The sequence below is a fragment of the Lipotes vexillifer genome, unplaced genomic scaffold (genome assembly GCF_000442215.2).
Source record: "Lipotes vexillifer unplaced genomic scaffold, Lipotes_vexillifer_v1.1 scaffold655, whole genome shotgun sequence".
NCBI classification, from domain to species: Eukaryota; Metazoa; Chordata; class Mammalia; order Artiodactyla; family Lipotidae; genus Lipotes; species Lipotes vexillifer.
Genome location: NW_006788208.1, coordinates 2,186,431 through 2,203,545, shown reverse-complemented (window position 1 = coordinate 2,203,545; position 17,115 = coordinate 2,186,431). Strand labels below are relative to the sequence as shown.

Here is a 17,115-nt window from a genome sequence, read left to right as displayed (position 1 = left end):
TTCCCTACTCTTTTGGAGTCGAATTCAAGACTGAAGGTTTCCCCACTGTTTCCTTCTGAGGGATGGCCATTTTCCTTCTCTCACTGAGGTACAGACCTCATGTGTCCTGATGTTACATGGGGTTGTCTCTGTTTTGACTCTTCACCTTGAACAGCCCCTCCATCTGTCCAGGATACAGCTCTTAAAATGGCAAGTTCTAGGTGACAAGCATATGCAAATACCCTCAGGGCAGCCACTGGCCTTAGAGTCCACTAGCTGTTCTTCATTCGCATCAACACAATTTTTGGCCTTGAGGATATTCCTTAATTTTTTTTGCATGGTCTGCTAAGCATTTAAAATGTTTTAATATTTTAGATGTCACTTTTAGTTTTTTCATAGATGATTTTCAGCCCCTTTCTGGGGTCACTTTGTATGCGTCTCCTACGATCAAGATACTATTTGATTTTGTGTTTAAACATAATCATATTTTCTATGATTTTTAAAAAATCTTGGACCTTCTCTGCCCCAACCTTTAATCAGCCATTTCTCCGTTAAAGGCGTATTTTCTATGATTTTTGATAGGAAAATTCAACCCTCTCACATATAGCGTGCCAAAGTTATACCTGGTCTTATGTTTCTAGTTTATTGTATATGTCATTGATATTCATCTTTTAACCTTTTCTTGTCTTTTCTGGCTTGGTCAAATTGTTGTTAATGTCTTTTCTCCCCCTTGTTTATTTGGACTCTGCTTTTCTAATCTCCCAGTTTAATTCCCAACTGTCCTACATCAACCTATACTTTTTTATTATTGCATCCAAATTGAATAATTGTAAACTCCTCTCCCGCACAAATGTACTTGCTCACTCTTCCCTCACACCCCTGCCAACCTACAAACTTCATAGTATCCTTCTCTCACCCACACTCCCAGTGATATCACCCCTCTTCCTAAATTCTGCTTCTTCTGAGATCAACCATCAATTTTTTTTTTTTTTTGGCCGTGCCGCACAGCATACAGGATCTTAGTTCAATGACCAGGGATTGAACCCGTGCCCGCTGCAGTGGAATCACAGAGTCTTAACCATTGGACCGCCAGGGAAGTCCCAATTCTAGTTTTTTGAATTGTAATTATTTCTTTTTTTTCAAGGACCCTTACTTGACATTTTAATTACCATCTTCCATTTAGATTCAATACCCACTACTTTTATTTCCTTTTCATCTTATCTATGTAGTCCTCTGGACTGTGAAGAATTTGTCTTAGGCTTAGCATACTCTGGGGTAGTTTCCGCAAATGAACATCAAGGGTTGTATACTGTCTCAATCCTTTTCTATCAAAAGTGCATTTTTAACACTGACATGAATATTTTGGCTGCATACAGTCTTGAGTTGCAGTTCTTTTCTCTCAGTGGTCAATATATATGTTGGTTCACTGCCTTTACTTTCCAATACTGAGGATGAGTCATCCAAAGCACAATATATTTATCTTGATTTTGCAGGTTATTTAAGCCCATTCGGAGGTTTAAAAAAGTTTTTTCTTTATGCTTGCAACCAAGGAAGGTCACCAGGATATGCCTAGGAATGTACCTTTTTTTAATTTATCCTCTCTGAGACTTAATGAGCTCTTTCAATCTAAGATTTATGCTTTACCTCAGTTTAGGAAAAATTTCTTCTCTCATTTATTATTACTCTTCTTTCTGTTCCCTTTGTCCTTCAGGGGTTCCTATTATTCACATCTGAGTGGCTAGTCTCTAGCTTTTCCCTCATGTTTTCTACCATTTTTTAATTTTTTCCACTTGCTCTCCTATATTAATAATTAGCTCTCATCAACGACCATGCCCTTTTCAGCTCACTTTTTGAAAATGTTAGTCAAAGTTCAGAAGGTTTGTTTTTTGCCCTAATTATCTATCTTTGAGACACTGGGGGAAAAAACCCTACTCTCTCTCCCGTCAGTTCTACTCTACTGGGAAACTCCTGTACTAGATGTTCATCTTGGATTTCCCAGTTCCAGCCTCAGTTTCTGAATCCCTTTGTGTAAAAATATTTTTCTTTGCTTGCTCATGGCTATATGCTTTTTGTTTGTTTGTCTTTAACGGTCTCTTGAGTCAGACAGAGAAAGACAAATATACAATACTGCTTATATGTGGAATCTAAAAAAAGGCTACAAACGAACTTATCTATAAGACAGAAACAGAGTTACAGATGTAGAAAATAAACTTATGGTTACCGGGGGGTAAGGGGGGTAGAGGGATAAACTGGAACATAGGGACTGACACATACACAGTACTATTTATAAAATAGGTAACTAATAGGGACCTACTGTATAGCACAGGGAACTCTACTCAATACTCTGTAATGGCCTATGTAGGAAAAGAATCTAAAAAAGAGTGGATTATGTATATGGATTTCCCAGTTCCAGCCTCAGTTTCTGAATCCCTTTGTGTAAAAATATTTTTCTTTGCTTGCTCATGGCTATATGCTTTTTGTTTGTTTGTCTTTAACGGTCTCTTGAGTCAGACAGAGAAAGACAAATATACAATACTGCTTATATGTGGAATCTAAAAAAAGGCTACAAACGAACTTATCTATAAGACAGAAACAGAGTTACAGATGTAGAAAATAAACTTATGGTTACCGGGGGGTAAGGGGGGTAGAGGGATAAACTGGAACATAGGGACTGACACATACACAGTACTATTTATAAAATAGGTAACTAATAGGGACCTACTGTATAGCACAGGGAACTCTACTCAATACTCTGTAATGGCCTATGTAGGAAAAGAATCTAAAAAAGAGTGGATATATGTATATGCATAACTGATTCACTTTGCTGTACAGCAGAAACTAATACAACATTGTAAATCAACTATACCTCAATAAAAATTTTTTTAAAAAATGCTCTCTTGAGCAGTGTCAAACAAGGGATGGTATGAGGCATCATGTTTTTTGTGGTAAAAGACCTAAAACCCCGCAGCCGCTTTGCTGGGCAGCAGGAGGAAGCCGCTTCGTGTCAGGATTCTTCCCAGGCTGGTGGAATCCATTCCTAACTTCCCTCCTGGGAGAAATTCAGCTTCTGGGGAGATTCCCTTCCTGGATCACTGAGATCAACAGGATTCTGTTAGACCTCCTGGGACCACAAGCAACCAGTGGGCAGATGCAACTCCTTTGCAGGGTCAGCCTGAGGCGACCAGAGGACCCAGATCCCTGCAAGTCATAACAAGAGGCAATTCCTCTCTAACCCTGACTTCTCACTCCAGGGCCCGCAGCACGATGAGGAAGTCCAGCACCTGTCCCCTCCCCCAGGCATCCCGGCAGAGTTCAGGAAAAGCTGAAACTCAGATGCATCCGTCCTGAAGGTTCCCCTGCAGCCCGGCCTGGCTGCTGTATCAGCAGAGGGAGCATTGGCCACTGCCCACGTCTCCACTTCTCCCTCACCTGTATTTTTAGACTTTCACTCCAAAGGAAGGAATGTAATCCATATCAAAGTAGGCTTTTTTTTTTTTTTAAAGCAGGGAACTACCAATAAATGCCTGAAATATATCCAAATAGATTGTCTAATTACATATAAATACAACTAATCACTTTACTAACTTTGCATTTGCTATCAAAAGACAGATGGAATGACCTGTTTAAATGATCATAATTTATAATAAAATAGGCAGCTGGATCCATCTGCATTATTATTTGCCTGGTGGGAAAACTTATATGCTTTTCAAAGACACTAAAAGGCACTAAAAATGACTTAGCAAACTATTATGTGATTATGTATAAATACCCATATTCCCACTGATTTTCCTACTAGAATTCCTGATTCCAATTCTCCTGGGAGCAAATACCTTTTTTTCTAACATAGTTTGTTAATTGTTAACAAGCTAATATTCCCATTCTCTGAAAACCAGTATCAATCCCAAAGTGCTGAAATTTCATGGAAAAATATTATGCAGAAAAATATGTCTAACTTACTTGTAATTATGGGTTATTCTGGAGTAGGGGAGAACTATGTCAGGAATTACAAAAGGGATTTAGGAAAATTAAGTTGTCAGTTATTTTAGTTTGGTTAGAGGGTTTAGCATAGGATTTCAATTCAGCAGAAGATAACAGTTGGGAAGAATCAGGGTAGAAGCAGTGAGGTGTTTTTAGTAACCTCTTTTCAATGGGTGACTCCAGCCTGCCTCAAGGAACTCAACCTTGACAGTTGCTGGACAGGGTGGAACTTGCAACGGTCATGCTGTTTGGCCATATAAAAAGGAGGCTAGCGGGCTGTCTGCAGAACCCAGTTACCTGGAAGGGCTCCCCAGAAGCATCACCTAAGAATGTGTCCAATCTAGAGGTTATCTTCAAATCCCTTTTTTTTAAAAAATTTTTATTGGAGTAGAGTTGATTTACATTGTTGTGTTAGTTTCTGCTGTGTGACAAAGTGAATCTGCTATACATAGACATATATCCACTCTATTTTCGATTCTTTTCCCATATAGGTCATTACAGAGTATTGAGTAGAGTTCCCCGTGCTACACAGTAGGTCCTTATTAGTTACCTATTTTATATATAGTAGTGTGTATATGTCAATTCTAATCTTCCAATTTATCCCTCCCCCCACTTCCCCCTTGGCAACTATAAGTTTGTTTTCTATATCTGTGACTCTATTTCTGTTTTGTAAATAAGTTCATTTGTACCACTTTTTTAGATTCCACATATAAGTGATGTCATATGATATTTGTCTTTCTCTGTCTGACTTACTTCACTCAGTATGACAACCTCTAGGTCCTCAGCAAATCCTTAGCAGTCAGCAGTGCAGCCTCGCCATTCCTAGCCTGGGAGCACCCATGACCTTGGCCCCTAACTCTTCAGTCCCCACATCGAAAAGGTCACAGTGGGACCTTTCCTCCGTCTCGAACCCTCAGAGTATATTACACCATCAGTGGGTGCTTAAAGTTGAAACTTGTCTTTTTAAGAATGAAGGCAAGATTTGTAAGAGGATAATAAACTTTTCATAAATATTTTTGTCACATTACTGGAAAAAAATTGAAAACAATACATGAAAAAAACAAAATCTTTCTTTCTTCTTACAATTTTCCTAAGTCAGTGTTTTGCAATCTTTTTTTTTTTTTTAACCACCTCCCCGGCCAAGGAGTCTTTTTAGATATTTAGTTTCTAATCACTACACCATATGGAATTTTATTAGCACAGTTATGTTATAAATATAAACATATCAATCTCTTCTTTATATATGGCAAGAGTAAGATTTTTTTGCCTCCCCAAGAATAATTTTTATCCTTTTGGAGGTGTTTTCACCTCCCGTTGAGAATTCATGCTGTACAGATAAATCAGGTTTGATGTCACGACAGCAAAGTTTAACTAATATTTTCAGGAATGCAGGTTTAAACACCACATTTTATTATTTATTTTCCAAATTTTTATCTTATAATAATACATATGTCATTTAATATCTACTATAACAAGCCCTCTTGTCCTCAAGGAAATTATCAATAAGGGAATGCAGATTTAATTAAAATTAAATAAATTAAGTTAAATTAATAAATTTAAAGGAGTTACTGTCCTAAGAAACATTATTATATCTGTTCTTAGGATGAAAGCACATAACTTGTGAAAAGATTTTTTTTTGTTTAGAATGAAAATTGCAAGAAATTAGTTTAAAATGCTTGTTTTCCAAAAGAACTTGTAATTGGATTTGTGCGGCTAGCAGGTAAGACAACAAGAGATTGCCAAATTTCTGAAGCTCAGGAGAAAAATAACTGACAGAAAATGACATGCTTAATATAAATGGAACAATGGAAACTGTTCTGCCCTTTTAATTCAATGAATAATGTATGAACATTTATAGGTGACAAATTATAAATGAGCTGATTGTACTATGCAGGTCTGAGAAGATAAAATAGTAGAGATACTGCCCATATGTGCAAAGATATTTGAAATATATTATCCAAGATTTGTGTTGGAGACTCTATTTCATAATTTCAGACAAACATAATGGATATTCATGAGAAAATGAATGCACATTTATCACAGAAGAAGATAACAGGACAAATGCAATTCAGGCAACACTATTCTCCTAAATGAAATTCAGGTTAAATAACACCCAAATAAATGATGCCCTGCATCATTCCAGAGGTGTCTGTAAATCACCTACTGTTAGTCTACAGTGTAACTTCAATATTCTAGACAGTTAAAGACAAACTTTGGAGATGGATCATTGAATAATCGAGAATGTCATTATTGTATTATTTTTTCACCCAGCAAGATACTGCCCAAATCCTATAGGAACACATGAAAAAGCTACAGCCAAAAGATACTTATTTAATTAAAGTTTCCCAGAAAATGAAATTAAACTTAATGACAATATGAAAGACTGCTGGTAGAGCAGGATAAGTTACTTTCATAATTCAGTCATTTCTTGTGATTGAGATGAAATACGGTTGCCAGATTTTGTTGGAACTAAAATAAATGGCTCTTTCACTTAATTTCATTTTAACAAATATCATAAAGCCAAATGTCTTCAGAGGAACACAGAAATCACTTTGCTAGAAAAAATAACTTCCTGTAGGATGGCAAAATGATTCTATGCTTATGAATGTCCTTCTGCTTCAAAACACAGAATAATCATAGAAAAAGAGGAAACCAAAGAGACACCCTGGAGTTCTAAATGAGGTAAACCTCTCTCTCCACCAGAAATGCAACAGGGATATGCTGTTATAACTTCATTGTTCTCCTCTCTCTCCCACCAATTTATGAGTTCCTTAAAAGAGGTATTTTGTTAAAATTGTGAATCTTCTGTGCATAAGGCTGTGCTGATAAACTTCTGTTAAACATACAATCTAGTGGATTTACAGATATATTTATATTTTTTATATAATAATAGGAGAGTATTGTTCAAGTTTTATTCTTTATTAAGAAAATGAGACTATACATTGTAAAAGATAATTATGTTCATTATAACATGTGATTTTATGTATATTAATGACAATTACTTATCTTAGATCAAAATGAAAAATGAAACTCTTACAAAAGAAAGTAAATCTTTACCTCTTTATGTTTATGTAGAGCCTAGAAAACAAAGAATAGTTTTCCCTGTTTCTCATCTAATTCTAAATTTACGTTAGTTGATCCAAAGTAACTAAACAAGTCCCCAGTTTCACAGTAGAAGCTAAGCAGGTTAATTTATGCTTAAAGGATATTTTTTAGACTGCACGTTGACTCCTATTGGGTAGAGTGGTTTATTTTGGATTTTCAAAATAATTTATTCTGGAATATGTGGGAACTCAAGAAATTACTTCTCTGAAAGCTCATGGCCTCTTGTGATCTATTTTAAAGGTAAACATTTCAAAGTATTACATAATGCTATTACCTTAAACACTATGTCATTATAGTCCATAAACTTGAATTGCTGTTATTATAGCCATTTTGAGGATTAAATGAGATAATGAATTCCTTTAAAGCACTTGGCAACATAATGGAACGTCTAAAAAAAATGGTAGCTATTATGTTGTTAGTCTTACTATATTTGCATTTAACCCATGGGGATGTTAGTTGGCATGCTCTGTGTTTCTACAGCTTAAACCAAGATCAAGCTCAATGTTTATTTTCATAAATAAAATTTCACTGGGACACAACCCTTCTGAGGCCACATTCACTTTCTGCACAACAGCAGTAGAGTTGAGTAGTTGAAACAGAAGGCACATGGCCTGAAAAGCCTGAAATGCTTACTATCTGGCTCTTCAAGAAAAAGTCTGTTGACTCCTGGCTTAAGCCCAAACCATCTTCACCAATTTTTTTAAAAGAGAGTATTTCATAAAAAATTAAGTGTGATTAAAATGACTTATACACACTCATTTAAAACAAACCATGTGCAAGTTTCTGATACAAAGAAAAGAGATAATGTGATTTGAATAAAGACCAAACATGCTTTGGGAAACTCAGACACCCCAAATCAATAAATAGATGTGGAACAAATTCTGAAAGTTTCAGTAGTTCAAGAATAAAGTGATGTCTATACATTTTGTAAGTGAACTAAATCTCTACTACGTTGTTTATGAAAATCAAATTTACTTTCAGTGGTTTGGGAAGTGGGCAACAATTAATAGAAACACATGTGCCAGATTTTACTATACAGTCCTCTCTGATTTTTTTTTTAATAATCTTTTTTTTAAAGATTTTGTGTGTGTGTGGACCATTTTTAAAGTCTTTATTGAATTTCTTACAATATTACTTTTGTTTTATGTTTTGGTTTTTTTGCTGTAAGGCATATGGGACCTTAGCTCCCCGACCAGGGATCAAACCCGCACCCCCTACATTGGAAGGCGAAGTCTTAACCACTGGACAGCCAGGGAAGTCCCTCTTTCTGATTTTTTAAATTAAAAAATAGTACTATATACAAAAAAGAATAATGACAAGGATTTTTCAACTACCACTGGAGGCTACCTATACACTTAAATAGTATCAATGAACTCTACAATATTAAAATATTTGAAATTTTTTTGGAATTTCTTACAGCGTGATCATAAATCAGCTAACACACATAAACACATTAGGAAAGATATCAATTTTGTTTATGAAAAAATTAGGTAAAATTTACTGGAGGATTCTGTTCTGTTCTTCTGTTCCCAGAATGGCTTATGTATTTACTGCATAGGATTGATTTAGTACGACTGAGTTTGCACACTGGGCTACAAAGGAAATGTTAATGGAATCTCTAAATATCGAGGGCTCCCTCAGAAGCAAATATAATTTGCTCCTTCCAGTGACACAGGCATAAGGTCAATCACGTGTAGCCATTTCTGTTTTTATTCTAGGCATTTCTGTCATCAGCCTTTTTGCCTCTGGTTCTAATACTATTGTGTAATTCTTCCACCTCACCTCTCTTCCCTCCTCATTCCTCCCAGAGCCTTTAACTAACCTTTGGGTTTCTCATTCCCTGTTAAACAATTTCTTCTTCACTCTCAATCTCTGAGCACAGTCTGCTTCTTCCATCCTTGTCTCTACCGGTCCTGTCCCAAATGCATGACTCCCCCCACTGCCCTGTCCAGAAAAGGATACTCATGCTCCAATGCCCCGTGTGGCCCATGGAGGACAAGGTGTGGATGAGGAAGAGATGCCCCACCCATTACTGCTCCACACCTCTTTGAGATGTACTCCGTCAGGTGAAAACCCCCTCTCTCACACTCTCCCCATGCCCTCGATAGAGGGCCCTCTACTGATCTCTATTCATTTCTCTGTCAGTCACTCCCACGTGCCACTTACACTCCTTTCCAGAAGAACTGGCCTCAACGCTCAATGACATGTGTCACTGTGAAGATTTAGCCAACACCATACCCCGATAGTTCCCTGCCATCTTTGCCTTGCCTCCATCCTTACGTCTGAGCCACCCACATCCATAGAACACCCTAGATTTTGTACTTAGTTACCCAGAATTATTCTGAAATATAAATCCTGCACCCCGCTCTCTGATCCCAACCTTACCTTCTAGCTCTCTTACTCCATCCCTTTAACTATACCTGTTCTTTGACCATTGGAGACCCTTGATCCTTCATTTTTACTCTTTCATTCTCCTCTTATTTTCCCTCTTTTCATATCCAACCTAGACCACAGGGTCATCATTTCAACTCCTTTGCCAACCACCCATGTTCCCTGATCCCTTGTCTCTCAGCTCCACTAGACTGAAAAAGCTCTAGAGTTGGATCAATCCGAATGTTGCCTTTCTCCCCAAAAAAGTCACAGGCCTGTCTCAATTGGCATCACTATAAATTTGTAGTCTCAATCTTCAGTGCTGCATTCGATGTATCAGTCATTAGCTTTTTTGCATTCTCCACATTGCCTGTGTCCTATCTCTCTTCTCCACAAGCTTCCCACTTTACCATCTCATCATCAGGCTGATGGAGACCTTGCTTCCTACTTCACATGACAGACGGAAATTACTTGATTGGGATTCCTTAAAGTCCCATCCTTGTGTTAGAAACTCACCTGCAAGGATGACTCTTGGTCCATGTTTCCCTTGGCTTTCAATGACAAGCCATGCTTTCTGTGCTGGATTTGCTGCAAAATTATACCCATTTTTCAGGTGTTGGGCTGGACATTATTTCTTCATGAGCCCTTGTCATTTGTTCTCCACAGCATAAAAAGTTGTTATTGTTCACTGTCTATATTTTTGCTAAACTGTAAGCTCCATATACGACACAGCTATCAGGCAGTGTCACATCACAGAGACTCTACTACAGTGAAAGTCTAATACTAATGATATTTTCTTACAGGAAACAAACCTCCACAAGAGGGGAATTCATAAGTGACTCCTTAAAAGGTTCTTGACATCCACATAGAATTTTATATTCAATAGCTGTATACTATCAATTCTTTTTCTGAAAAGTTGATGTGTTGGTGGACTGACTTTTTATTAACCAAATCCATTTTTAAATGCACTGGGAGAATTCTGCATGTATAAGGAACTCAACTATAAGGCAAATTGATTTTGTACATGAAAAGTGTTTTTGTAATAAAAATAATCACATTGCGGGCTTCCCTGGTGGTGCAGTGGTTGAGAATCGGCCTGCCAATGCAGGGGACACGGGTTCGAGCCCTGGTCTGGGAAGATCCCACATGCCGCGGAGCAACTAGGCCCGTGAGACACAACTACTGAGCCTGCATGTCTGGAGCCTGTGCTCTGCAACAAGAGAGGCCGCGATAGTGAGAGGCCCGCGCACCGCGATGAAGAGTGGCCCCCGCTTGCCGCAACTAGAGAAAGCCCTTGCACAGAAACGAAGACCCAACACAGCCAAAAATAAATAAATAAATACTTTTAAAAAAATCACATTGCAATGTTTCTGCTTTCTAAGTTGTCTTTTTCATATATTGGATTTCTTGAAGTGTAGCACAGCTGGATATGCATTCCTCACTTATATGATGAATGGGTTTTGAAAGAGCTGTCTGTCAATTTTTACATAAGTACATAACCTCTGAATTCTAAGATATATTTTAGAAATAATTTTTTACAATGAAAAAAAGTAGTGGTCTCTAGAAGTCATTAAAAAATATTTAAGAATCAAATATTAACAAAGTTACCCCAGCAATAAGAAGTCTGTTACAAAACTCTGGTATGGGATACAGGGTGCTGGATGATGCTAACTTAATCACTAAACCTACCTGTTCCTGACTGGACATCTTTAGTGCAGGTTGCAACACCTCAGATTTTTAGAACAGAAATCTTTCAGTTTCTCCCTAGCCCCCTCCCTGGTACTGCTGAGCTGACTTTCTCATTTATAATATTCTGAATCTGTGCTTTGCTTACACTTAGGAGGAAACAGACTAACACAACATGACAAAGGAGAGAAAATGAGAGGTTGATCGGAAAACAGCAAGATGGCCAGAGTAACCATGGGGCAAGGTTACCGTGGCAATGTGACACACTGTGGGAAAGATCATTCAGGCCCAGGGCGACAGGAAACAAATCAGGCAACACGGTGACCAAGGGAAACACCTCCGGAGCAGACAATGAATCAGCTTTGGTCAGAGTCAAGTAAGTAACAAACTGCAATTTTCACATTTAAAAAAGGTGCTATGACTAGCCGAGGTTTTCATCTACCTTGAAAAGTGATCTGCACCCCGTGAGCTGCTTACCTCCGCAAGATAGAACTCGTCGTATTGCCTTCTGAAGGTTTCTCCTTTGTGATAGTTGCTGGCAGCCACTATTACGTCCACAGTCACCATGCTCAGGATGAACATGTGGAAAATGGATGACCGCATCATTTGCTGAGGAGGCAAAACAGATGGACTCTTAACAAAGAAACAAACCCATGATTCAACAGAACTATGTGCTTAAGCCTTGGTCTGCAACATCTTTGTGATATGCTGCTGTGCAGAACAGTCTTTTTTTTTTTTAATTTATTTTATTGAAGTATAATTGATTTACAATGTTGTGTTAATTTCTGCTGTACAGCAAACTGATTCAGTTATACATACATACATTGACACATTCCTTTTCAGATTCTTTTCCATCATGGCTTATCACAGGATATCGAATATAGTTCCCTGTGCTCTACAGTAGGGCCTGTTGTTTATCCATTCTATATAATAGTTTGCATCTGCTAATCCCAAACTACCGATCCCTCCCTCCCCCACTCCCCTGCCCCTTGGCAACCACATGTCCAGAACAGTCCTTCTAAGATAACTTGATGAATGTCACTAAATAGTGTGAGCAAAGGAATCATTTTTCTGCAGGCAGCTAAAAAATAACTGGGGAGAGAGTTTCAGAGACTTTTGGTTAAAGGCTGAAAATACATTTCATTGAACTTGTATATAGCCTGTATCTTAATTTTCACTGATTAGTTAGGAAGCTTTTATCCTTACTACTGACTCTATGCAGAAATTATTTTTGGAAAGCTGATACCACATAACAAGTGTTGCTTTATTCTGTTAAGAGAAAGAGCTACTGCTGAGGAAAGCATTTTAGAGATAATCATAAAAGCAGAAAGGTGGGAGAAACCTAAGATCTATTTATTTTTAAATTTATTGCCTCTGTAAATTATTTATTTCTTTAAATTACTATTTTTAATAATTTACTCTCTATGTTTTAAACCACTTTATTGAGGTATGGTTGACATTAAAAACGTGGTGCATATTGAATGTATACAACTCAATGAGCTTGGGGGTAAAAATACACCCATGAAAGCATCACCATCATCAAGGCCATATACATAACCGTCACCTCCCAAAGCTTCCTTTCAACTCCATTATTATTATTATTAGTGGTGAGAACACAACATAAGATCTATCCTCTTAGCAAATTTTAAATATACAAGAGTATTGCTAAATACAGGCACTTATGCTGTACAGTAGATCTTCAGAATTTATTTATCTTACATATTGGAACTTTGTACCCTTTGCATAAATATGTTATTGAAAATTATACTACAACTAATAATAGCTAATGTCTATATTTATAATTATTATGTGCCTGGAGCTGTTGTAGGTGATTTACATAAATTAACTCATTTAATGTCATAACGGCCCTAGGAAGTTACTCTAACTTTATAGAGAAGGAAACTGAGGCTCAGAGAAGTTAAATAACTTTCTGACACACACGTGTTGAAGATGGAACCACAATTTGGACCCAAGTCTGGTCCAAGTCTGCTGCCTACACTGAGGTGAAATAATTAGGCATTCCAAAAAAATGACTATTATTATAATAGCTACCATGTATTGAATACTATAAGTATATTATTTATTTCATTTCTTTTCATCTCCACCATATACACAGTGGGATATATTACTCACTTCTTCCAGTGAATTCAGAATGATTAAGTCATTTGTCCAAGGCCACACAGCAAGTATACAGCAGAGCCAGGCTCCGTACCCATGTCTGTTTAAGTCCATTCTGGTAGCCCCTGCCCACTGTGGGGTAGGAAGTATATAAAAGGACAGAGTAGAAGCTGAAGGCTCTGGGCAGAAGAAGGAGGAGAGAGAGGCTGACCACATAAACCACTGAATCACATCCCTTGGCGCCAACTGCCCAGGGACTGGTGCCACCATGTAGCAGGGTCTCGCCTGTTCTTAGTACTTACAGACACATAAGGACACCATTTGATCTCGACCTGAGACTCCTTCGGTCTTTGCAACCGAAAGAACATAACTAAAGCAGAACCTAAGAACAGAAAAAGAGGCAAAGGATGCCTCTGAGCCCACCACTGGCTCTCTCCATCCACATATGCACATTCATATGGCTTCATGACCCTGCAGTCAGCAACAGTACGGGCTCTGAGCCAAAGTGTGTGGAGCTGAAACTCTACCACATACGAACTCTGGCCCTGAGCAAGATACTTAAACCTCTCTGTGCCTCAATTTTCCCATCTGTAAAATGGAGACAAAACTGGCTACTCTAAAAGTTGTTATCATAAACAAGTAAATATCTGTAAGCTCTTACATCAGCACTTGCATATTATAAGTGTTCTATTAAGATTTGCAGTAAAAAAATGCAATTCTGTGAATGAGGTATTTTTCTGTTCAGGAATGAGAAATAAACTGTACCAGGTCAAAGAATTGATTATGCTGTATATTTGAGTCCAGAATCAAGTGAGATAAATAAAAGTAATAAAGTCTAATAATGTGAGAGATGTCAGAGCCATTGGAAAAGCAGATATCTAGTAAGGTTGTGTGTCACCATGGCTACTGATGCATTCTTACATCCATTTATTTGCCCTTGACTTTATTTTATGGGTAATACAAAATCAAGTTCCAGAACTGTCAATCAACATTTTTAAATGCACATCAATTTGCTTGCAGGAACTACTGACCTTCATAAAGTAGATAAACAAATCAGTGGCCAAGTTTCTATCCTCATTAGAATTTTTATTTAGTCATTCTTGCATTGTGAGAGTTAAATTCCATAACTATTATTCCTTTTCTATACTCTTTTCATTATAATGTTCTATTAAAAACATTTCAACTGATTTCCACTTCATCTGCATGACAGAAAAGCCACAACTTTCTATTTTCCTTAGCTGTGGATTTACGTCTTAAGTAAACTGTTATTACTGAAAGGTCCAAACAAAGCTTTTAGCCATGGCTGTCAAAAAACTTTTAAATTGGTTTTGTAACTGTCACAGCTTCACTTTGGTGCTGTCATTATAATTAGGTTGTTTTTTGTCTGAATATCTACGTATCCCTGTTGGTACAGAGTCATTAAAGTAATCACTTACAATGGATTTTTTTTTTTTTTTTTTTACAAAGAGCATGCATTGTTTGTGCAAATTTAAATAGCTATTTTTTTAAAAAGCCATTGCTTGTTTTAGCCTCCCTCCCAATAAGAGAAGTTTATTGGATTACAGTTTAAAAAAAAAAGTCTCTAAGGCAACAGTTCTCAAACTTTTAGCCTTAGGACTCCTTTACACTTTAAAAAACTGTTGAGGTTCCCAAAGAGCATTTGTTTACATAGTTATAGTGATGGATATTTACCATATTAGAAATTAAACTGAAGATAATTTTGATATATTTATTTATTACTTCATTATAAATAGTGATAAGCTTATTAACATGTTAAAATATAGAATATATTTTTAAGGAAAAATAACTATAGAGGAGAAAAGTGGTATTGTTTTACGTTTGTAAGTCTCTTTAATGTCTGGCTTAATAGAAGACAGCTGGATTTCTATTCAGTATTGCAATGTTTTGTTTTAGGTGGAGTATATGTAGAAAGTCCAGCCTCACACAGATATGTACTTGGTGAAAAGGGAGTATTTTAATAATCTTTTCATATAACTGTGGATATCCTTTTTGATACCCACTAAAACTTGACTAGTTGTAGGTTTTGTTTTGTTTTGTTTTTCTTGCGTTATGCGGGCCTCTCACTGTTGTGGCCTCTCCCATTTGCGGAGCACAGGCTCCGGACGCGCAGGCTCAGCGGCCACGGCTCACGGGCCCAGCCGCTCCGCGGCACGTGGGATCCTCCCGAAACGGGGCACGAACCCGCGTCTCCTGCAACGGCAGGCGGACTCTCAAGCACTGCGCCACCAGGGAAGCCCTACAATGGATTTTGATATGCTATAATCACCACTGCTCGGCTGACTTTCTCCAAAGTAATAACTTTCAAATATTAAATAAGAATTAAGGTAATCAGTATGTGCAGTAGCCAAATTTAAATAATAAAACCAGTAACTTTAGCTTTAAAGGTAGAGCTAGCTACATAGACCACTTCAACTCAATCCAATGCAACCAACGTTTGAACTTGGCTACAGGCTTCCTTAGTGTAGAACGGCTGTCAACATTACACTTAGAGTCACGCTTACATCCATAGGACAGTCCAATTTATACCCCGCGATTTTTCATTCTTCTGTAAAAATTAATGTAAAGGAAAATGTTAAAGTTGTAAGTGCCACAAAATATTATATGACTTGAGATTTTCACAATTGTATGATTTAATATGGATGTACACTATATAAACATACACATACATATATGTATGTATATATTTATGTGTATATATATATTTATGTATGTGTATATATCTATATATTTATAGATATACTTAATATAAGACTCTTCAGATCCTGCCTACACATTAGATTTTTAAAAATTCCCTTCAATTGCAATGTCTTTTTTTTTTTTTTTTTTGCGGTATGCGGGCCTCTCACTGTTGTGGCCTCTCCCGTTGTGGAGCACAGGCTCCGGAGGCGCAGCCTCAGCGGCCACGGCTCAAGGGCCTAGCCGGACCGCGGCATGTGGGATCTTCCCGGACCGGGGCACGAACCCGCGTCCCCTGCATCAGCAGGCGGACTCTCAACCATTGTGCCACCAGGGAAGTCCTGCAATGTCATTTTGATTTACATTTTTAAACCATCAGAAAATTTTTGCACATGTTTTGAGTTTGGCTTTAATCCAAGACCTATTGATTTCTGTATGTGACAGTTGGAATTATCAAAATATGAAGAAGAGACTATAGCAGAATCAGCCCCAAGGCAGCAATGTCAGGAATGCTCAGAAGCCTTGTTACTCAAAGTGTGGTCCCTGGACCAGCAGCTTCCTGGGAGTGTGTTAGAAATGCAGAGACCTACTGAATCAGAATCTGCATCTTTAGCTGTGATTAATGTGGATAGTAAAGTTTGAGAAGCTCTGTTGTAGAGGAAACTCCTAAGTAGCAGGTTAAACTGGGTGACCTATAAAATGTTTTACGCATTCACAATTTTATGATTCTAAAAGCCTGTAATCACTGACTAAAACATATAACAAATACTGGCTGGCATATTATGGCACTATATTAAGATACATCATCACAAAAATGGATGCCCACCTCCCCCTGCCTACTTCAACTCCAAGATCAAAAATCAATTAAACCGGGGAGCTTCCGGGAAGATGGCGGAAGAGTAAGACGCGGAGATCACCTTCCTCCCCACAGATACACCAGAAATACATCTACACGTGGAACAACTCCTACAGAACACCTACTGAACGCTGTCAGAAGACCTCAGATCTCCCAAAAGGCAAGGAACCCCCCCCACGTACCTGAAGGGGATTAAGAACGCTGCTTAAAGGAGCTGCAGAGACGGGCGCGAGCTGCGGCTAAAAGCGCGGACCCCAGAGACAGGCATGAGACGCTAAGGCAGCTGCTGCCGCCACCAAGAAGCCTGTGTGCGAGCACAGGTCACT

General features: G+C 37.9%; 1 protein-coding gene across 1 annotated transcript in view; it reads right to left on the bottom strand.

The window, feature by feature from the left end:
• NALCN (sodium leak channel, non-selective) overlaps nucleotides 1–17,115 on the bottom strand; it is a 282,677-nt gene that overhangs the window by 166,736 nt on the left and 98,826 nt on the right. Inside the window, exon 10 of the mRNA XM_007461528.1 lies at nucleotides 11,596–11,727. Within this exon, the coding sequence (XP_007461590.1) occupies nucleotides 11,596–11,727 (132 nt within the window). The remainder of the gene's footprint in view (nucleotides 1–11,595; nucleotides 11,728–17,115) is intronic.